The sequence below is a fragment of the Haliotis rufescens genome, unplaced genomic scaffold, assembly GCF_023055435.1.
Source record: "Haliotis rufescens isolate VD_foot unplaced genomic scaffold, xgHalRufe1.0.p SCAF_14, whole genome shotgun sequence".
Taxonomy (NCBI): Eukaryota; Metazoa; Mollusca; class Gastropoda; order Lepetellida; family Haliotidae; genus Haliotis; species Haliotis rufescens.
In genome coordinates, this window is record NW_025963824.1 from 5,471,804 (window position 1) to 5,497,012 (window position 25,209).

General features: G+C 38.4%; 1 protein-coding gene across 1 annotated transcript; it reads right to left on the reverse strand.

Moving 5' to 3' along the window:
• Positions 1–23,881: 23,881 nt before the first annotated feature.
• LOC124122709 lies at positions 23,882–24,763 on the reverse strand. Its single transcript, XM_048395580.1, has one exon. It carries the CDS (start codon positions 24,761–24,763, stop codon positions 23,882–23,884), a length of 882 nt encoding a protein of 293 aa, XP_048251537.1.
• Between the last annotated feature and the right edge of the window lie 446 nt (positions 24,764–25,209).

Here is a 25,209-nt window from a genome sequence, read left to right on the forward strand (position 1 = left end):
CTTGACTGTATTGATTTTTCCATCACAAGGGATAAGTATTTCAAAGTTTCATCGTTAAAGGATCTTTTTAATCAGATTAATTCTCATTTAATTCTTGGTTTTTTAAAAGAAATAGAATTGCTTGATAAATTTTGATATGTACATGTATTGTAAAAAGTATGTGATTTTAATTTGGTAGAATGACGTAATAACTGAGTTTGTTAGTGGCTGTACCTTCAAAGGGGGTTGAAGTAACGTAAAATAATTGTCCCCCTGAGAAGGTATGTAAGTCCCATTTCATTCAAAGTATTTTTCATTTTCCATGTTTTTAATCGTAGAATTCTTGTTGTTTTTAAATGTTTTGGCTTAAACTTGCCGACAATCACCAGTAGCCGGAGGGATGGTGTAAATCCTGCTGGGTTACCATGTAGGTAGCAGAAGTATCGTAAGTCCCCATGGTACCTAGTATGGTGACCTACCTTTGGCTATTGGTGATCTAAAGCCCATTTTTATTGTGTACTGTTTTGAATTGTTATGAATTTTATTCTGATATGCTAGTTTTACAATCTACATCTGTGATAGTCTAGTGTTTTTACTGTCCTTTGTCGACAGATTTTATTGTCACTATGTATTAATATATAACTTGATTTAGTCACGTTATGGCTGAAATATTGCCCATGTGACTTAAAACTTAACTCACTCACTCACTCCACTAGGCCTGGATAGCTGTAACTTTGTCTACAATGTCGTGACCATGTCTTCTTAAATTTTTTATGCCTTCTTTATCTGAATGGTTTATAGCTTGAGTGCAATAATCTTGTAGACCAGGTGAGCTACACTAAGTGCCTTGGCACTTTTATTCCAAGGAGATATTGATATGTAAATACAGGTCACAAACTGGTAAATACCTGTGTGAAAAATTATACACATTATTTTCAAGCCAGGCTTTATGTGTTGAATTTTTTTTATCTAGGCAACAAAGGCTCGAAAAGAGTTAAATTTTTCCAAAAAAACCCAAGAGGACTCGAGGAAATTGGCCAGTCAGGAGGCCACAGTCCAAGCCATGATTTCCCAACGTACGGCGGGTCTGGAGGAGCAGGTACTTCGTTTGTTTGACATGTATCTACCGTATTCGCTGTAATAAGTACCCCGCTCCAATAAGCACTCTCTTTAACTTTTTAATCCATTTCAATGTTAAAATTCAAATAAGAGTCCCTCAAAGGAGTTCAATATTGAAGAGTTTTGTGCAAATTTGTGCAATATATGACTTTTTTTCTGACATATTTATCTGTTATATTGTACCTGAAATTCAAAATGGCAGCCCCTGTAAACAAATTAAGTGCTGGGCGATTATGGTATTGTACGTAAAATCTATGAAATGCCAAGTGTTTAGGTCATTTGAACCTGTGTGGTGGTCTTTCATCATGTGGACTCTGTGGAGACATGAATTAATTATGAGATAACATCCACTGAAATAGAAAACCGTATTGTGTATTTGATATAATTGGGTATTGTATCATAAGCTAAAGTGAGTATCATGATACAATTTTTGCAGCTGTATGAAGTTCTCAACTTGTATAAAGTATTAACAAGAGTATATGATGTAATGTTTGATGTTGTACAGGTTGTGGGGATGGAGAGGATCATTTCCTCACTAGTTGCGGCCAATGATTCTCTAAAATCAGAAATTGTTGGCATGCGGCAAGAAATGGGAACTTTTCTGCAGCGAGCGGCTTGCAGAAATTGCATGAAGGCACAGGTCAAAGTAAGTTATGTGCAATATGATTTATTATTTATTTCAAATGTCAAGTTTTTATGTTGTAAATATTATGGTTTAACATATTTATAATGAATGAATTTAATTATATTGTAAGGCTTGGCAGTCTTGTCAAATGATTTCAGTGTTTATACACATACAGCTTTAGGTGATAGGTCCGAACATTTATTCATCAGTCCTGGTCATGAGATCTGAACATATACTTTAAAAAAATATATATAGTAGATACATGTTAGTAAAAGAAAACATGTCTAATTGTAATATTCAGGGTACAATAACTTGCGAAAATTAAAAAAAATAAAAATAACATGAACGGGCTAGCTGCTTAGTTTTTTGCAATGAAGTAATGAAGAGTGATAAATTTATGTTCTCTGCTGACAGATATGCATAAATATTCCAAATTAATTGTCATAATATGTTTTATTTTGTTTTTGCGAAATAGCTTTCAAGTAGCAAGTCCCCTGAACCAGTCAGCACCATGCACCAGTTCGAGCATGGCAGTGACAAGGGTAATGATTCGTTAATTATTAGATTTAATTTATGTACTCCCTTTTTCATTAAAGTACTTATCATGAATTACTTTAAGAGTCACTTTCTGTTCCAATTTTTTTTCATGAATTTTACTAGACTGGCAGTATAGGTTGTGTTGTGTTGAAGGAGGATCTTTGATGAGAAAACAGTGAGATGAGATGGATCAGTTTTTGTTTTTGATGCTGATAACTATTTCACTTCTCTAATTTTAAAAGCACTAATTGATTCTTTGTAACTTATATTACAATATATTCGACTTTCAGGCAAGGAATGAATTTCTCTCTAAGCCATATTTCTTTTTATTTTAACAGTATCTACACCTAGTAGGCTGACAGAAAACTCTGCTCCTGGGACATTGATAGTCAATAACACCTCTGAACTTGTTGAAGTGGAGGAGAATACAGTTGATCATGTTGAATCAGTTGAAGATTGTCCTGATGGTAAGATGACTGCAATGACAGCCTTTTTGTCTTCATTGATGATGTCATACATCATCTGCAAATGAAAGAAGCTTATAAATATTATGTATATATAACTTGATCTTTTTTATTTTTAGCTCAGTGGGACAAAAGGTCCTTTGAACTTGCGTCATGGGCTGCTTGCATGTCCATCGCTTGTTGTCGTCCATAAATATGAGCTATGGCTTGGAATATTCAAATTTTATCATTTTCCACTAGACTCTTTTGAGTTTGATCAAATTTGTTCTGCACCCAAAACACTTGACTGAAAAAATAGAGCCACGGCACTGTAGCTAACCTGGATACTTACAATAGAAACCTATTTATGCAGAAGCAGTTCCTGAATCTTTCATATTGGTAGCTATCTACATCTGACAAAGTACAGCTCAGTTCAAATAGCTGCCAGAGTTCAAAGGCAAAATGAAGGTGATATTAAAATTTAGCAAAGCCTGTTACATATGTTGTAAATCTAGCTACTACCTACCTACAAATGCTGCAAGAATGGCATTTTCAATATGGCCGCCATGGCGGACATATTTGATATTTAGGATCGGAACACCATGAACAAATCTAGGTCTTCTCATTGGTGGGAACATATGTTCCAAGTTTCAGCTTTATCGGTCCAGTGGTTTTGGAGAAGAAGATTTTTAACACAGACAGCTGGAAATCAGGGTGTGGCCTAAGTTTGAAGGTCAAATATACAAATTTCGCAAAACCTGGATATATTTTTAGTCTAGCTACCTAAAGGATAATATTTAGTTCAACTGCTGCAAAACTGGATGGCTGACAAATGGCCCAAAGTGGTATTTTCAATATGACTGCCGTGGTGGCCATATATTGTAAATCCGATCTTAATGCCTTGAACAATTCTGGGTGTCATCATTGGTGGGAAGATGCATGCCAAGTTTCAGCTTCATCCATTCAGTGGTTTCAGAGGTGAAGTGAGTGAGTGAGTGAGTTAATATTTAACGTCACATCGGCAATATTTCAGCCATATCGTGACGAGAAGTACATTAATAATACATATATTTATACAATATAAAAAGCTGTCAACGAAGGACAGTACAATAACTAGAATATCACAGAATCTATTTAAAACTAGTTGAGAATATATAAAAGTCATAAATATCAGAGAACACAATATAAAAATGGGCTAGAGATCGTCAGCAACTGAAGATAGATCACCATGCTAGGGTCCATGGGGACTTACAGTACCTTTGCTTCCTGCATGGACCCCGGCAGGATTTATATCATCCCTTCAGTCACTGGCGACAGTGTACCAATTAAGCCAAACTAAAATGACGAATATTCTACGATTAAAAACCTGGCATGCAGAAAATACTTTGAATGATATGGGACTTACATACCCTCTTAGGGGGACAATAATTTTACGCTACTTCAACCCCCCTCGAGGGTACAGCCACTAACAATCTCAGTTATGAATATTGCACTACCAATCTTTAAAACAATACAACAATTACATCAAAATTTATGTATAAGTTCTATTTCTTTTAAAAAACATAGTATTAAATGAGAGTTAACTTTACTAAAAAGGTCCTTCACTGTTTTTACACTGAAATATTTATCCCTTGTGATGGAAAAATCAATACAGTCAAGCAGGACATGCTTGACCGTGATTCTTTCATCACAAGGGATACAAAACGGAGGATCCTCACCCTTTAATATATACTCATGTGTATATCTCGAGTGGCCAATACGACATCGCCGCATAATAACCTCTTCAAATCTGGACTGACAGCCCAAGTAGGTGTAACCAATATTGGGTTTAATTACGTGTAATTTATTGATACCTACTTGGGTGTCCCACTTCTTTTGCATCAGATCACGGATGTAAGATCTAATTATAGGTTTATAATCACTGTATGGTAAAAGAAGTGGTGTCACAGATTTGTCGAGTGCTGCTTTTGCAGCAGCATCAGCCAGTGTGTTACCAACAATCCCAACATGGCTTGGTAACCAACAAAAGACGATGTCATATTGGCCAGTCGCAAGATCATTAAATAATTCAAGAATTTCAATTAAAAATGGATGTTTACATGACATATTTTTAATAGCCTGAAGGCACGAAAGTGAGTCTGAAAATATAATGAATTCTTTATATTTGGATTTGGTCTGGATATATTTTAGTGCCGTTAAAATGGCGTGTGCTTCTGCTGTGAATATGGAACTATTATCGGGTAATCGTGAAGATACTGTTCTGGATCCAATGATGGTGGCACTAGCAACTGCGCCACCATCCTTGGATCCATCGGTAAATATAGATTTATAAGTGTCATAATTGTTTCGTAATTGATTGTATTCTTGTTTATAAATAAGTGGATTTGTATCAGATTTCTTAAGTCTAGTTAATGTGAGGTCTACATTTGGCCGTACCATTTGCCAAGGAGGCGATGAAAAAAGTTGTGTGGGAGCTATATCCTGAAAGTTAATGTTCGCAGCAGAAACGACAGATTTAATTCTTATTCCTAGGGGTGGAACAAGAGATGTTTTCTTATTGTAAATATCTTCGTAAAGAGGGTTAAATACGCAATTAAAAGCTGGATTTGACTGATTGGAATATAATTTAGTGATGTATTGTAAAGATAGTTTCAGACGGCGTTGTTTAAGAGAAGGCTCATCCGCCTCAACAGACAGACTTGGAATAGGAGAAGTGCGAAAGGCTCCAAGGCAAAGCCTCAGTCCTTGGTGATGGATAGTATCAAGTTTTTTTAAATTACTTTTACAGGCTCCACCATAAACGATGGAGCCATAATCAAGTTTGGAACGGATCAGTGACCTGTATAAGTGTAGGAGTGTTGTCTGATCCCCTCCCCACTTGGAATTTGATACTACTTTCAATAAATCAAGCGCCTTCAGGCATTTAGCTTTAAGTGATTTAATGTGTGGTAAGAAAGTTAAATGGCTATCAAAGATGAGTCCCAAGAATTTGGCCTCCTTTACAACTTTGATAGGGGTGCCATTCAAAAATAATTCAGGGTCTTTATGCGGCTTATATTTTCTGCAGAAGTGTATACAGTTCGTTTTAGACATAGAAAATTTGAACCCGTTTTCGAGAGACCACTTATGAATTTTATTGAGACAGATTTGTAACTGCCTTTCTATGGTATGCATATTTTTACCACAACAAGATGCATTAAAATCATCCACGAACAGTGAACCATCCACTGAATTACTTAAAACCTTGGACAGACTATTAATTTTAATACTAAACAAGGTGACAGACAAAATACTGCCTTGTGGGACACCCTGATCCTGATTATAATGGTCAGACAGGGTGGAACCCACTCGGACTTGAAATTGTCTGTCTGTTAAAAATTGTGATATAAAATGAGGCAACCTGCCTCTTAAACCAAAATCATGTAAATCCTTAAGAATGCCATGCTTCCAAGTAGTATCGTATGCTTTCTCAAGATCAAAGAAAACTGATACTACGTGTTGCTTATTTACAATAGCATTTTTAACAAAGGATTCTAATCGTACCAAATGGTCGATAGTACTTCGATTTTTTCGGAAACCACATTGAATATTGGTAAGAAGATTGTTGGTTTCCAAATACCATACTAATCTATTATTTACTATTCGTTCCATGGTTTTGCAAACACAACTGGTTAACGATATAGGGCGGTAATTTGAGGGATCAGTATGATCCCGGCCAGGTTTTGGTATCGGTACCACAATGGCATTATGCCATGAAGGAGGAAAATTCCCTGATGTCCATATGTGGTCAAATATATCTAAAAGCGTCTCAAGACATGATTCGGGCAAATGCTTGAGTAACTGATAATGGATATTATCATCCCCTGCAGCAGTATCATGAGCTTGCTCAAGAGCAGTATGTAGCTCATGCAATGAAAATACTTCATTGTAGTCTTCACCATTATTTGAATCGAAATTAACCTTTTTCTTTTCCTGTTGTTTCTGATATCTCTGAAACTCGGGAACATAATTTGATGATGAAGAATTTTTGGCAAGAGTCTCGCCAAGTTTATTTACAATGGCAGATTTATCAGTTATTAATTTGTCACCGTCTTTAAGATGGTGTACAGACGATTTAGAACCTTTACCTTTTATTTTTTTAACCATGTTCCACACCTTGGACATGGGTGTGCGTGAATTAATTCTGGAGACATAATTCCTCCAAGATTGACGCTTATTATGTTTATAAGCACGTCGTGCCTTGGCACTAGTTATTTTAACAGTATTCAAGTTATGTACTGTAGGATGTTTACGGAAATATTTTTCCGCTTTCTTCCTACACTTTCTTGCTTGTTTGCATTCATTGGTAAACCATGGTTTACGAATGTGAGGATTTGCAGAGGACTTCGGAATTGTTTGGTCAGCAATGTCATTGAGTTGACTCGAAAACAACTGGATGGGATCTGGTACATTAGTGAAATGATCCGGTTTTAATTTTTCAGCACATAATGTTTCATACAAGGACCAATTTGCCTTTGTAAAATTCCACCGTGACGAAGGTGGGTCATCATTCGGTGTCATTGCTTGTAGTACAGTAGGAAAGTGATCACTTCCACAAAGGTCATCATGTACAGACCATTTGAACTCATTGTAAATATTTGAATCAGTGACGGACAGATCGAGTGCAGAGTAAGTTCCTGTGGCAGGATGTAAATAGGTGCTGGAATCGTCATTAAATAAACATAAATTATTATCAGATAGAAAATCCTCAATAACTTTCCCCTTATTGTTTGTAGTTGTACCTCCCCATAAAGGGTTGTGCCCATTTAAATCGCCCATGATGATGCACGGCTTAGGGAGCTGATCATACAAATGCTGAAGATCAGACAGTCGAAGTGTAGACGAAGGTGGAATATATAAAGAGCACAAAGTGAATGCAATGTGCAAGGTAAGGCGGATAGCAACAGCTTGAAGATTTGTATTTAAAGGAACATCACTATGTATGATGTCATGCCTGACTAAAATAGTAGAGCCTCCAGTGGCTTTGTCACCCGGAGGAGAAAAAGAATGATGACAATTATACTGCCTCAGATCAAATGTATCCGTATGTTTAAGATATGTCTCTTGGAGACATATAGCTGATGGCTTAAAATCTTGAACTAGTACTTGTATCTCATTAAAATTCTTACGAAGTCCTCTGCAATTCCATTGTATAAAGTTGTGAGAGCAACTCATGGAGGCTCAATTGGAGAACGGGAACGGGGTGAAGGTCCCATACGCTGTAACGACAACGATGGAGACACTTCCATATCGAGAGGTTCAAAGGTGTTGTGAACCTCGACAGGGATTGTTGAAGGCGCCTTCAGATGTTTCAGGGTCCTTAATTCCTTTTTTTTCATTTGTTTTCTCTCTTTCCTTGTTAAAAGGTGAGGTTCAAGCTCAGTCTCAGACTCAGGGTGTGGTTGAATCTCAGGCTTAGGCTCTGGTTCAGGTTCAGGCTCCAGAGAGGGAAGGGTGAATTGGCTATCAGTCTGAGTTTCAGACGATGATGTTAATTCCTCTGTAGTGGAACATAACATTGTCTGTTGATCCGAGACCCAAGAAATATCTGTTTGACAAGCATGATCAACAGTTTGCTTAGGAGAGGAGACTATGGCAGAGTAAGATCTGGATTGTAAACTGTTATGAGGTTGTTCCTTTACCAATTTCTTTGCATCAGAAAAGGAAATATTGTTTGTGTATTTGATTTTTATTATCTTTGTTTCTCTTTCAAAGACTGGACACTGTTTGGAGGAGGATATGTGCTCACCGTTGCAGTTCGCACATCTGATGTCACCTGTGCAATCAGAGCTGTCATGATTCTTACTGCAACGGGAGCAGACTGCAGAGCCACGACAGGACTTGGCGCCATGACCAAACTGTTGGCACTTGAAACATCGCAGGGGATGTGGTATATACACATCCACGCCGATGTTAAAATAACCAGCTTTGATTGAGGTTGGGAGCCTCGAAAGAGCAAATGTAAATAAATAAGTGTTAGTGTTTACAACACTATCATGATCTTTTCGTGTAAAGCGTTTTACAGCTGTAACACCTTGAGATTTTAGTTCCTCAGCAATCTCCCCTTCTGACATGTCAGACAGGCATTTCGCTCGGTCGCGGACAATGCCCCTGCATGAATTCAAAGATTTATGGATAGATACTGTAACTGCAGTATTGGCAAAATGATGAGCATTCAACAAATTTATGGATTGTTGTCTCTTGGAGCATTCTATCAAGAGAGAACCAGATCGAAGACGAGTGACGTTTTGAACGTCACCACAAATTCCTTGAATAGCCTTTGAAACTACAAAAGGGTTGATCTTGAGAGGTAGACCATCAATGCCTTCAACAACTAGAAATCTTGGCCATGAGTCACTGTTGGTTGCAGAAGATTCATCATCAGAAGATGAAATGTTATCTATGTCAACATGTCTTCTCTTGTTTTTGCTACGAGAACCAGTGTTTTGTGGGGTATCCATAATGAGAGAAAAAAGTTTCAACACCCCTGCTCCCCACCCACCATGGAGTGCTACAAAGAGCGATGTTTTCCTGCACCGGATCTCCAACATGCAAACATCAGGGATACAGAGGTGGTATACTCCAGTAAGAACAACATGAATAGCTGCATTTGTCTAACAAATAAAATGCCAGGCTGGTCCGGCCCATGACAAGAAATTTAAGACATACAGAACTCAGAGGTCGAAAAGTACCAGATTGGCCCATGAGCCACCGCCTTCTGGCGTAAGACTCTAGGCAAAGTATTCAATCCAAAATTGAGAATACACACAAGTTATGGACGGCCAAGACCAAAATATACATTAAAATACAACACACGTGTGCATATACAATATTACGCACAGGGCCTGGCATGACCAGCCGATTGATAAGACCGGGCCCATCTTACCACCCGTCTAGGCGAAGTAAGGGTCGAAGTAGTGTGTTGGGCAAAGGAACACAGTTCCAGGAACCAGTGCCCTCAACTACCAGACTCCCGTCCTCCGCCGACACAGGGACGCAACCCACGGCAAACAGGTTGCCCATTTTAGTCGCCTCATACGACCAGCAATGGGAGGCTGTGGAAATATTCTGCCCCGGTTCCACACGGGGGAAGAGCGATTAGCGTTACCCAGCACTCACCACGAGGAGGTTGCTCTTCACGAGTGCCTTCAGAGGTGAAGATGTTTACAGACTACGAAAGACGGACAAGCAGCACATGACATAATTTATAAGCTCACCGACCCATTGGGTCCAGGTGAGCTAAACATGTAAATGGCCTGACTTCTAATTCATAATTATATAGTGAGTGAGTGAGTTATTATTTAACGTCACATGGGCAATATTTCAGCCATATCGTGACGAGAAAGTACCATAATTATATAAGAGAAATATCGAGTTAATTGACATTACTTCTTTTTGCAGAGCTGACTTACCTTGGGGATGCTCAGTATGGCATAAAACTGCGAAAAACCGACATAAAGAGATGTGAAGAGAGCAGCTCTTCAGGCGAAAAGCTGGCTCTGTCCCTGCTGGAGTTCCTAGTGACCCAGGAAGAGTGCAGGGACATGACTGTCTATGGACAGTCGAAGGGCAAAAACCCAATGGATGCCAAAAAACGAAAGGCACTTAGATGTAAGTTTCTATTAAAAAAGAAACAATTTATGTTTTAATTTGATAATAGTGCAGTCAGTTTATTTATATTGTAAATACCAAGTTCAGGCAATAAACTCATTTTTTAAAGCATACAATATAACACATAAATATAAATGTGTTGGTATAAATTAAAAGTTATTATTGATATTTGCTTCTTCACTTTACTTATAATGTTATACCTATTATATTTTGGTATCAACACAAATGTCTATATGATATATAGCTGATTAACCTACCCTTGGGACTGCATCATTTGTTCATATCAATCTTGTTTTCATCTTCATATGTCCTCTTCATTTTCCGATGCACTTACATAATATTTGACAAAGTGCAGGACAAGTAAATTTTTTTATATATTTTCAGCACACATTTTCTCAAGATTCTTTATGGACAAGTCCAAAGAAGATAAAGAAAAATTGTGGATGGACACGATTGTTTACAAACTAAATGATAAAATTAGGGGGATCAAAAATGGAAAATACCGATCAATGGCTATTATTTAAAATGATATTTTGGGGTGGGATTGAGGGTGGTGAGTTCGGGCATTTAAAGTGTGGGTTTATATAGTGATATGTAGAGGTTATTACCCGAGGGTCTTTACATATCGACAATATTAGGAATAAACGTTGTATTATGCAAGCCTTGGCGGGAGACATTGATTTTGTACGGTTCCCGTCCGCGTTACCGCTTCGTTTCCAGAGCATAACTCAAAAACCGTTAATTATTTTCAAACGAAACTTGGTACACATATTGATCATGTACTAAACTGGTGCCTTTTGCTATTTAGGAATTTCTGAAATTTATATTTTTTTGGTTTCCATGGTAACATGTTGGACTTAGAATCTGGAGGGGTGGGTTTCGTTTCCGGGCCAGAACTCCTAAACCATTCAAGATTTTGCAGCAAAACTTTGTAAACATATCAGCCATGGCCTGAAGTGGTGCCTTTTGCTATTTAGGGATTTCTGATTTTTTTAATTTCCACAATTTTGAGGGTTGAAAGTTGGACTTAGAATTTTCAGTGAAACATTGAAAACATATTAACCATGGCCTGAAGGGGTGCCTTTTGCTATTTAGGGATTTCTGATTTTGTTATTTTTCACAATTTGAGGGTCGAAATTTTTCAGAATTTTGTACAGTCGGGTTTGTTTCTGGGCAAGAACCCCTAAACTGATCATGTTTTTATAGCGAAACATTGTAAACATATCAACCATGGCTTTTCACTGTTTGGGAATTTTGCCCACCTGCCCGAAGGGACGTTCTGATAATTCAAAATGGTTGCCATAGCAACCATATGATAAATTCTATTTTTAGCCATTATGCTGCACTTTTTGCAGATATTTGCTGTTAATCTGGTACCTTGTTGATTTGCAGTGAAAAGCAACATTATCAGATGATTTTCTTAATATTGACCTTGATTTGACCTTTGAACTCTAGGCATGGACTCAATATCAATTAAATGGCAATTGTGATATTTTCATGAAAATTTCTGCAGTTATCAAGCTGAAACTATGCAAGGATGACAATAGTAGCTCTACTATTCAACACTGAAGTATTTGTTGCATACTAATAATTCAAAATGGTTGCCATAGTTACCATATTGCAAATTATATTTTTTAGGCATTTTGATTGAGTGTTTTTTTAGATATTTATATGTAATCTGGTAACTTGTTGATTTGCAGTGAAAAGTAACATGTCAGTTGATATTTGCTGAATTTTGAATTTTGACCTTGATTTGACCTTTGCACCTGGGGCGATGCTGTCTAAGTCACCTATACATTGCAATTTGGTTGTAAATATTTTGCAGCAATACAATTTGAATATTTCTAAGGTGACATAATCACCGTTTTAAATCTATGGTGAAGCTTTTGTTGTATTTATGTAATTAATATTGAAAATTCTATTTTTGGCATCATACTGCTACTTTACCTGATAAATGATGTGCATTTGATTACCTGCTTAGCATGTAGTGAAAAGAAACTTTTTTCTAATTGTCTATGCTTTGTTTTTAAAGACCATTTGTTAAATGCCATCAAAGTAACTTGAGAAGAAATATAGCAATGTGATGATTTAGGCAGGTGGGCTACAGTGCCGTGGCACTATTTTTGATTTTTATATTTTTCACAATTTAGTGGTTAAACGATGATTAACTTCCTCAATGATTTGACTTTTTGATTGAACAATATGTATGTAATACACAGTTTAACAGTTACATAAATCTTTGTCATCATTTTTCAGAAATGAGATTACAGAAAACTTCTGATGTCATCAGGACATTTCAGAATCCTTCTGGAATCTCACTGGGATCTTTCGGGAATACCACCGGGATCTTTCGGGAATCCCAACGGGATCTTCTGGGAATCCCACCGGGATCCCAGGTTTTTATCCCGACTGGGATCCTGGTCAATCCCAACCGGGATCCCGGTGGGATACACTGGGATCCCAGTGGGATACATTGGGATCCCGTTTTTTTGTCCCGTGGGATCCCGGCGGAATTCCCGCTAGCTTTTTCACTGGGGTTAGGTTTTAGTATTGTATAAGGATGTACAAAAGGTGTTGTACATTAGTTTTACTTAAGTGTTATCTGTGTGATGAATCAGTTTGTTACTCGTGCAGAGTTCGCTAAGCTCGTTGCAGATGTCAGGGAGCTGCAATTGACGGTTGCAAACATGAAGAAGAAGGCATCTGCCAAAAGACTGAATTTGTCACAAACTACATTGCAGCCCCTGTCATCACCAGCATCTCAACAGCAGCCTGTATCTCAGGAGTCTTCACCACTTGCATCTACCCTTCATCATGCCCCATCTCTTGAAACATCTCCTTCACCATCACCAATTCTGTATAACGGCCACACCATCGATCATCTCAGGGATTCTATTTCAATGTGTGATAAACTTTTACAAGCTACCAAAATAACATTATTTCAACTTTTTGACCACATCTACATATTAAACCACAGTGTTTCGGGCAAGGCCTCAAATTCTAAAACGGTCGCTAAACCCCCTTTTGATTCCAGGTTGTATGGGGCCCTTCTTTATGTTTTGAAAGCAAAATATCCGTCAACTTCAGACTCAGATATAACGACCAAAATTCATACAGTTCAAAAGATGTTGAGTGAGTGAGTGAGTGAGTTAATGCTTTACGTCACATCGGCAATATTTCAGCCATATCGTGACGAAAAATGTGACAATTTGAATACATACATTTTTAACTAAATTAAAACCTGTCATCGATGGACAGTAAAATTACTAGAATATCACAGTTTATTATTTAAAACTAGCATACAACTATAAAAAAGATAGCACTATAAATTACGGTACAATATAAAAAAGGGCTATAGATCGCCAGCAGCTGAAGGTAGATCACCATGCTAGGGTCCATGGGGACTTACAGTACTTTTGCTACCTGCATGGACCCCAGCCGGATTTACATCATCCCTTCCGCTGTTGGCGATTAATGACAAATGTAGCCAGAATAAATGAACATATATTCTACGATTAAAATTGTGGTGAAAAAACATTACTTTGAATGACGTGGTCTGACATACCCTCTCAGGGGGACAATCATTTTACACTACTTCAACCCCCATCAAGGGTAAAGCCACAAACAATCTCAGTTAACAATTTTTCCGCTACCAATACTAAAATATGTATTATTTACAGAACATAGCATCAAAATTTATGTAATAATTCTATTTCTTTTAAAAACCCAATAATTAAATGACTACTCACGTGATTAAAAAGATCCTTTAGCGATGATACTTTGAAATACTTATCCCTTGTGATGGAAAAATCAACACAGTCAAGCAGGACATGCTTGACTGTGATTCTTTCATCACAAGGGATGCAAAATGGAGGATCTTCACCTTTTAAAATATATTCATGAGTGTACCTTGAATGGCCAACACGACATCGTCTTAAAATGACCTCTTCAAATCTGGACTGACAACCCAAGTAGGTGTAACCGATATTCGCTTTTATTGCATGTAATTTATTTATACCCACTTGGGTGTCCCACTTCTTCTGCATTAGATCTTTGATGTAAGATCTAATGACAGGTTTACAATCACTGTATGGTAGCAGAAGTGGTGTCACAGATTTGTTGAGAGCTGCTTTTGCAGCAGCATCAGCCATTGTATTACCAACAATTCCAACATGGCTGGGTAACCAACAAAAAACGATGTCATATTGGCCAGTCGCAAGATCATTAAATAACTCAAGAATTTCAATTAAAAATGGATGCTTACATGACATATTTTTAATAGCCTGAAGGCACGAAAGTGAATCTGAAAAAATAATGAAGTCTTTATATTTGGATTTGTTCTTGATATATTTTAGTGCTGTTAAAATTGCGTGCGCTTCTGCTGTGAAGATGGAACTATGATCGGGTAATCGTGAAGATACTGTTCTGTATCCAATGATGGTGGCACTAGCAACTGCGCCACCATCCTTGGATCCATCTGTAAATATAGATTTATATGTGTCATAAGTGTTTCTTAATTGATTGTATTCTTGTTTATAAATGAGTGGATTTGTATCAGATTTCTTAAGTTTAGTTAATGTGAGGTCTACAGTTGGTCTTACCATCTGCCAAGGAGGCGATGAAAAAAGTTTTGTGGGAGCTATATCCTGAAAGTTAATGTTCGCAGCAGAAACGACTGCTTTAATTCTTATTCCTAGGGGTGGAACAAGAGATGTTTTCTTATTGTAAATATCTTCGTACAGAGGATTAAATACGCAATTAAAGGCTGGATTTGACTGATTGGAATATAATTTAGTGATGTATTGTAAAGAAAGTTTCAAACGGCGTTGTTTTAGAGATGGCTCATCCGCCTCAACAGATAGACTTGGAATAGGAGAAGTGCGAAAGGCTCCAAGGCAAAGCCTCAGTCCTTGGTGATGGATAGTATCAAGTTTTTTTAAATTACTTTTACAGGCTCCACCATAGACGATGGAGCCATAATCAAGTTTTGAACGGATCAGTGACCTGTATAAGTGTAGGAGGGTAGTCTGATCCCCTCCCCACTTTGAATTAGAAACAACTTTCAACAAATCGAGTGCTTTCAGGCATTTAGCTTTAAGAGATTTAATGTGTGGTAAGAAAGTTAAATGGCTATCAAAGATGAGTCCCAAGAATTTGGCCTCTTTAACAACTTTGATAGGGGTGCCATTCAAAAATAATTCAGGGTCTTTATGCGGCTTATATTTTCTGCAGAAGTGTATACAGTTAGTTTTAGACATAGAAAATTTGAACCCGTTTTCGAGAGACCATTTATGAATTTTGTTGAGACAGATTTGTAACTGCCTCTCTATGGTATGCATATTTTTACCACAACAAGATGCATTAAAATCATCCACGAACAGTGATCCATCCACTGAATTACTTAAAACCTTGGACAGACTATTAATTTTAATACTAAACAAGGTGACAGACAAGATACTGCCTTGTGGGACACCCTGATCCTGATTATAATGGTCAGACAGGGTGGAACCCACTCGGACTTGAAATTGTCTGTCTGTTAAAAATTGTGATATAAAACAAGGCAAACGGCCTCTCAAACCAAAATCATGTAAATCCTTTAGAATGCCATGCTTCCAAGTAGTATCGTAGGCTTTCTCAAGATCAAAGAAAATTGATACTACGTGTTGTTTGTTTATAATAGCATTTTTTACAAAGGATTCTAATCGTACTAAATGGTCGATAGTACTTCTATTTTTTCGGAAACCACATTGGATATTTGTAATTAGATTATTGGTTTCCAGATACCAAATTAATCTATTATTAACCATTCGTTCCATGGTTTTACATACGCAGCTTGTTAAGGATATAGGACGATAGTTAGAGGGATCTGTATGATCCCGGCCAGGCTTCGGTATTGGGACTACAATGGCATTATGCCATGAAGTAGGAAAATTCCCTGATGTCCATATTTGATCAAATATGTCTAAAAGTGTCTCAAGACAAGATTCTGGTAAATGTTTTAAAAGCTGGTAATGAATGTTATCAGCTCCTGTTGCTGTGTCATGAGCTTGCCCAAGGGCGGTATGTAGCTCATGTAATGAGAAGACTTCATTATAGTCTTCACCATTATCAGAAGAGAAATTAACTTTTATCTTTTCCTGTTGTGTCTTAAATTTTTGAAACTCCGGGACATAATTAGATGTTGAAGAATGTTTCGCTAACGTTTCTCCAAGTTTATTTGCAATATCAGTTTTATCCGTTAATAACGTGTCACCTTCCTTAAGATGGTGAACAGATGATTTTGAACCTTTGCCTTTTATTCTTTGCACCATATTCCACACCTTGGAAATGGGCGTGCGGGAATTTATTTTGGAGACATAGTTCCTCCAAGACTGACGCTTATGTTGTTTGAAAGCACGTCGTGCCTTGGCGTTGGTAATTTTGACCTTATCTAGGTTATGGACTGTAGGATGGCGGCGGAAATACTTTTCCGCTTTCTTCCTATATTTTCGTGCCTGTTTGCATTCGTTGTTAAACCATGGTTTACGAATATGTGGAATTACAGAGGACTTTGGAATTGCTGCATCAGCAATTTCATTCAGCAAGTCCGAAAACAACTGTATCGGATCTTGAACATGTTGAAAAATGTCAGGTGTTAATTTTTCAGTGGATAGGAATTCATATAAAGACCAATCAGCCTTATTAAAATTCCACCGTGTTGTTGGTGGACGATCAGTAGGGTTAACAGTTTTAAGGATGGTAGGGAAATGGTCACTCCCACAAAGGTCATCATGAACTGACCATTCAAATTCGTTGTAAAGATCTGAATCCGTGATGGAGAGATCCAGTGCTGAATATGTTCCTGTAGCAGGATGTAAATAAGTGTTTGAATCGTCATTAAAAAGGCAGAGATTGTTGTCCGAAATAAAGTCCTCGAGCACTTTTCCCTTTCTGTTTGTATTTGGACTTCCCCATAGAGGGTTATGGCCATTTAAATCGCCCATGATGATACAGGGCTTTGGTAACTGATCATAAAGATGCTGAAGATCAGCCTGCTGAAGTGTAGTCGAAGGAGGAATATATAAGGAGCACAAAGTAAGTGCAATGTGCAAGGTAAGTCGGACAGCTACAGCTTGAAGATTGGTATTGAGGGGAACAGTACTGTGGATGATGCCTTGCCTGATCAATATAGTAGAACCTCCAGTAGCTTTCTCACCTGGAGGTGAAAATGAATGATAGCAACTGTATTTCCGTAAATCAAATACATCGCTGTGCTTAAGATAAGTCTCTTGGAGACACAGTGCTGATGGTGTAAAGTCCTGAATTAGCAATTGTATCTCATTAAAATTTTTCCTGAGTCCTCTGCAATTCCACTGAATCAAATGAGGCGTGTGAGTCATGGCGGCTCAATAGGTAATCTCACACGCGAGTGTGAAGAACTCCTAGCACTGCCCTGAGAAGACGGAGTTACCTCCATATCCAAAGGTCCAAAGGAGTTGTGGACAGGCACCTCTGAAGGAGAGGGTGTCCTAAGATGTTGTCTGTTTAGTTTTTTTCTTTCTGTCTTTGACATGCGAACATGTCCTGGTTTTTCAATAACAGGTAAAGGTTGTGGATCAGTCTGTGATTCTGAAGATGATGTAGTGGGCTGACAATCTGATTTGTTTGGCTGAATGACCGACGTTGTTTCAACTGGTTGAACGGAGTGAACCCATGTCAACTCAGTCTGACACTCTATGGATGAAGTGGCAACAGAACGAGACACTGCAGCAGAATACGTTAATGTTGATGGCAGCTGATTTGCTACTTGTTTTTTGGCATCCAGATATGATATGTTGTTATGATGTTTGAGTTTCAATATCTGGGATTCAGTCTTCCAGAGTGGACAGGATTTGGACCAGGCTTCATGTTGGCCATTACAGTTGGCACATTTGACGTCCTCCCTACATTCAGTGCTGTCATGTTTACCACCACAACGCTGGCAAACATGAGGTCGATCACAAGATTTGGAACCATGACCAAACTTTTGGCAAGTATAACACCGGAGTGGATTGGGGACATACACCTCCACTCCGATATTAACATAACCAGCTTTAATTGAACGAGGGATACTTGGTCTATCAAATGTGAAGAGATAGGTATTCAGGGGAGTGATAACACCATTGACCTTTTTGGTGAAACGTTTAACAGCTGTCACTGCCTGATCCTTTAACTCTGTAACAATTTCTTGTTCAGACATGTCCGAAAGACATCGAGCTCTGTCTCGAACAATGCCTCTACTGGAGTTTAAAGTTTTATGTGCTGAAACAGCAACCTCAACATTTGCAAATTGACTGATCGACAAGAGATTTAGAGATTGCTGTTTCTTCAGACACTCCACAAGAATAGAACCACTACGGAGACGAGTGACATTTTTCACTTCTCCACAGTGTCCGTTAATAGCTTTAGAAATAGCAAACGGATTCAGTTTTAAAGGTAGTTTGTCAGCAGCCTCGATCACCAGGAATCGGGCCCATGAATCGGAGTTGGTGGGAATGTTCCCAGAATCATCATCTTCAAGACGTCTTTTTTTATCGTTACGAATTGAACCAGGTTGTTTGGTAGACATGGCGAAAGAAAAGTGTTTCAGCATACCTGCTCCCCACCCCCCATGGAGTGTCAACAAGGACAGTGTTGTAGCGCATCGGATTTCCAGCATGCAAACACCAGGGATACAGGGATGTTATACTCCAGCAAATATGACGTGAATAGCTATATTTATCTACCAGATGAAGTGCCAGGCAGGTTCAGTCCATGACAAGAAACTGGAGACATACAGAATACAGAGGTCAGCATCACCAGATTGGCCCATGAGCCACCGCCTTCTGGCGTAAGACTCTAGGCAATTTATTCCATCAAAAATTGGTAATTCATACAAAGTATGCATGGCCAAGTCCAAACTATACATTATAATACAACACAGATGTGCATATACAATATTACGCACAGGGCCTGGCATGACCAGCCGATTGATAAGACCGGGCCCATCTTACCACCCGTCTAGGCGAAGTAAGGGTCGAAGTAGTGTGTTGGGCAAAGGAACACAGTTCCAGGAACCAGTGCCCTCAACTACCAGACTCCCGTCCTCCGCCGACACAGGGACGCAACCCACGGCAAACGGGCTGCCCACTTTGGTCGCCTCTTACGACCAGCAATGGGGTGCTGTGGAAATATTCTACCCCGGTTCCACACGGGGGAAGAGCTATTAGCGCTACCCAGCACTCACCACGAGGAGGTTGCTCTTCACGAGTGCCTCAATCTATGAGTGAGTGAGTGAGTTATATTTAAAGTCACATCGGCAATATTGCAGCCATATCGTGACTATCAAGGTTTTATGTTTATAAATACAATTATACTTATATAAAAACCTGCCAACGAAGGACAGTAAAAAGTACTAGACTTATCACAGAAAAAGATTTTAAAACTAGTATGGGATCATAAAAAAGGATAACACTTATACATAACAATAACATGATAAAAACGGGCTATAGATCGCCAGCCCCTGAAGGGAGATCACCACACTGGGGACCATGGGGACTTACAGTACCTTAGCTACCTGCATGGGTCCCAGCAGGATTTACATCATCCCTTCAAGTGGTGGCGATTATTGGCAGAGTTAGCCTTACATCTTAAAATGACACATATTCTACGATTAAAAACACGATAGTTCTAAATTTACCTTGAAAGAAGTGGAACTTATGTACCCTCTCAGGAGGACAATAATTTTACAGTACTTTAACCCCCCTCGAGGATACAGCCACTAACATTCTCAGTTGCTAATTTAATCTACCGATCATAAAATATTTATATTTCACAAAACACAATCAAAATTTTGCACACAACTCTATTTCTTTTAAAAAACCAATGATTAAACGAGAATCGATACTGCTAAAAAGATCCTTAATAGATGACGAATTGAAATGTTTATCCCTTGTGATGGAAAAATCAATGCAGTCAAGCAGGACATGCTTGACCGTGATTCTTTCATCACAAGGGATACAAAACGGAGGATCCTCACCTTTTAATAAATATTCATGTGTGTATCTGCTGTGGCCAATACGACATCGTCGCATAATGACCTCTTCAAATCTGGACTGACAGCCCAAGTAGGTGTAACCGATATTTGGTTTAATTTCATGTAATTTATTGATACCTACTTGGGTGTCCCACTTCTTTTGCATCAGATCACGAATGTAAGATCTAATTGCAGGTTTATAATCAGTGTAGGGTATGAGAAGTGGTGTCACAGATTTGGTGAGTGCTGCTTTAGCAGCAGCATCGGCCATTGTGTTACCAGTGATGCCAACATGACTTGGTAACCAACAAAAGACGATGTCATATTGGCCAGTAGCAAGATCATTAAATAATTCGAGAATTTGGATTAAAAGTGGATGTTTGGATGACATATTTTTAATTGCCTGAAGGCATGAAAGTGAATCAGAGAAAATAATGAATTGTGTATGTTTTGATTGATTACTGATATATTTTAGTGCTGTAAAAATGGCATTTGCCTCTGCTGTGAATATGGAACTGCTATCAGTTAATCGTGAAGATAATGTTCTGGATCCAATGACGGTGGCACTAGCAACTGTGCCACCATCCTTGGATCCATCTGTAAATATAGATTTATAAGTGTCGTAAGTGTTTCTTAATTGATGGTATTCTTGTTGATAAATTAATTGGTTAGTAACTGACTTCTTTAATTTTGTTAAGGAAAGATCTACCTCTGGCCTTACCATTTGCCAAGGAGGTGATGTAAACAGTTGAAAGGGAGCTATATCTTGCAATTTAATATTTGCGGCAGACATGTCAGACTGGATTCTGATTCCAAGTGGTGGAACAACAGACGATTTTTTATTATAAATATCTTGGTAAAGAGGATTAAAGACGCAGTTAAAAGCTGGATTTGACTGATTTGAATATAATTTAGTAACATATTGTAACGATAATTTCAGACGGCGATGTTTAAGAGAAGGTTCATCTGCTTCTATATACAGACTGTGAATTGGTGACGTCCTAAAGGCTCCAAGGCAAAGCCTTAGGCCCTGATGATGGACAGTATCCAGTTTTTTTAAGTTACTTTTGCAGGCTCCACCGTATACGATGGAGCCATAATCGAGTTTTGAACGGATCAATGACCTGTACAAGTGTAGGAGGGTTGTTTGATCCCCTCCCCACTTAGAATTTGAAACTACTCTCAACAAATCGAGTGCCTTCAGGCATTTAGCTTTAAGGTAATTAATATGCGGAAGGAAAGTTAAATGACTATCAAAAATAAGGCCCAAGAATTTGGCCTCTTGAACAATTTTGATAGGGGTGCCATCTAAATATAGTTCAGGGTCCTTATGCGGCTTATATTTTCTGCAGAAATGTATACAATTAGTTTTTGATTTCGAAAATTTAAACCCGTTTTCGAGGGACCATTTTTGAATTTTATTGAGACAGATTTGTAACTGCCTCTCTATTGTATGCATATTTTTACCTCGACAAGAAACATTAAAATCATCCACGAAAAGGGATCCATCTACTGAATCACTTAAAACCTTTGAAAGACTATTTATTTTTATACTAAATAAAGTTACAGACAAAATACTGCCTTGTGGGACACCCTGATCCTGATGATAATGATCAGACAGGGTAGAACCCACGCGGATCTGAAATTGTCTGCCAGTTAAAAACTTGGATATAAATTCAGTCAAACGGCCTCTCAATCCAAAATCATGTAAATCCTTTAAAATCCCGTGTTTCCACGTTGTGTCATACGCTTTTTCTAAATCGAAAAAGATAGACACTGCATGCTGGTTATTAATGATTGCATTTTTCACAAATGATTCTAACCGTACTAAATGGTCAACGGTACTGCGATTCTTTCGAAAGCCACACTGGATATTTGTAAGTAAATTATTTGATTCCAAGTACCATGTTAATCTATTGTTGACCATGCGTTCCATGGTTTTGCAAACGCAACTGGTCAATGAAATGGGTCTATAATTTGAGGGATCACTGTGATCCCGTCCAGGTTTCGGTACGGGTATAACTATGGCATCACGCCAGGAAGAAGGAAACTTACCTGATGTCCATATATCATCAAAAATCAACAAAAGGGTTTCTAAACACTGTTCTGGTAAGTGCTTCAGGAGTTGATAGTGTACATTATCAGCTCCTGTAGCAGTATCATGAGCTTGTCCAAGAGCTGTATGAAGTTCATGGATCGAAAATATTTCATTATAATCTTCCCCATTATCTGATTTAAAATTTATAGTTTTCTTTTCCTGCTGTTTTTGAAATTTTTGGAATTGAGGGACATAATTTGAGGAAGAAGAATGTTTAGCTAACGTTTCACCTAGTTTATTTGCAATATCCGATTTATTAGTTAGTAGTTCATCCCCATTCTTAAGATGATGGACGCTACATTTAGAACCCTTACCTTTAATTTTTTGTATCATGTTCCATACTTTGGACATGGGCGTTCGCGAGTTTATCTTGGAAACATAATGTTGCCAAGATTGCCGTTTGTTTTGTTTAAACGTACGCCTGGCTTTAGCATTTAAGATTTTATATTTATTCAAATTATGGACCATGGGATGGCGACGGAAATAGTGTTCAGCCTTTTTCCGTGCCTTCCTAGCTTGTTTGCAGTCATTATTGAACCATGGTTTACGGATATGATGATTTGTAGAGGACTTAGGAATACATTCATCTGCTATTTTGTTCAATTCATCTGAAAATAATTGCACAGGATCAGTAGCGTCAAGAAACAGATCAGGTTTTAATTTAGTGGATGCAAGCATTTCAAACAAAGGCCAGTTGGCCTTATTGAAGTTCCATCGTGTTGAAGGAGGAACATCTGAAGGCAAGACAGGTTTTAAAATGGTTGGAAAATGATCACTGCCACATAGGTCTGTATGGACAGACCATTCAAATTCGTTTAATAAAGCAGAACCTGTAACTGATAAATCCAGTGCAGAGTAAGTACCTGTACCGGGATGTAGATATGTGTTTGAACCATCGTTAAAAATACATAAGTCATTGTTTGAAATGAAGTCTTCCAAAAGCTTCCCCTTATTATTTGTCTGAACACTACCCCAAAGTGGATTATGACCATTGAGATCACCCATTATAACACAGGGCTGGGGGAGTTGATCATAGAGAGCTTGAAGTTCAGACTGTCGGAGAGAAGTAGATGGTGGAATATATAACGAGCACAAAGTAAAAACTATGTGCAAAGTTACACGGACTGCAACAGCTTGAAGGGGAGTAGTAAGATGAACGGGGCTATGGATGACGTCGTGTTTTATTAAAATTGAAGAACCTCCAGTGGCTTTAGCACCTGGAGGTGAAAAGAAATTGTATGAGGTATAACCTCTAATATCAAATTTGTCAGTGTCTTTATAATATGTTTCTTGTAAACAGAATGCAGATGGTTTAAAATCCTGAATTAAGAGTTGTAAATCATTATAATTATTCCTAAGTCCTCTACAGTTCCATTGAATTAAATTTGAAGATTGATTCATGGTGGCTCAATTGGTGATCTCCCACGCAAACGTGAGGGAGAGGAACTCCTTCTGGTCTCCAAAGACGGAGTTACCTCCATGTCCAGAGGTTCAAAGGAGTTGTGAACTGGTACCTCTGGTGGAGAGGGTACCCTGGCAGCTTGTCTGTTCAGTTTTTTCTTTCCTTTTTTTGATGAGTGGACGATGTCAACGGCTGGTGCTGTAACAGCTGGGTCAAATTGACCCACATTCTGATTACTGGTCTGAGTTTCTGCTGTAGAGTAAGTGATTGAGTAACTAGGCTGATGTTCAACTGACTTTGGAGGAGTAACTGATTTGGTTGGAACTGGTTGATCAGATATAATCCAAGACAAATCAGTCTGACAATGAATAGAGGAAGTAGCGACAGGACGGGAAACAGCTGCAGAATAATGCAAAGTTGAGGGAGATGTTGACTGTTTTTTTACAAGTTGTTTTGCATCATTGTAGGAAATGTTTTGTTCACATTTAATTTTGATTATTTTAGATTCTGTCTGCCACACAGGGCAGGACTTGGATGAGGCGACATGGTCATTGCCACAGTTAGCACATTTGGCAGCATTTGTACAACTGGTTCCATCATGATCGTCACCACAGCGAGAACAAACCACTGAGTTACGACATGATTTTGAACCATGTCCAAAGTGTTGACAAGTGAAACATCGGAGTGGATTGGGGACATACACCTCCACTCCGATGTTGTTATAACCTGCTTTAATAGATTGGGGAATAGATGAGCGTGCAAAAGTCAGCATATATGTATTTGTATTTTGAATGCCACTCTCTTTCTTGACGGTAAAGCGTTTAACAGCCGTGACAGCCTGATCCTCCAACTCTGCAGTGATTTCATCTTCTGACATGTCAGCCAGGCAACGAGCTCTATCGCGAACAATACCTCTGCAAGAGTTCAATGTCCTGTGTGCGGACACAACAACCTCTACATTTGCAAATACATGAATGGACAAAAGATTAAGAGATTGCTGCCTCCGCAAACATTCCACCAAGAGGGAACCACCACGGAGACGCGTGACATTCTTAACCTCGCCACAAATCCCAGAAACGGCTTTTGAAATCGCAAAAGGGTTGAGTTTAAGGGGCAATTGATCCTGGGCCTCAATCACCAGAAATCTAGACCACGAATCTATGTTTTGAGATACACTGTCCGTTGAATTGTCAATTTCTAGTCGTCTCTTTTTTTCATTTCTATTGGAACCAAGTTGTGGGAGAGACATGATGACAGAAAGTAGTTCAGAACTCCCGCTCCCCACCCTCCATGGAGCGTCAACAGTGACGGTGTTACATTGCA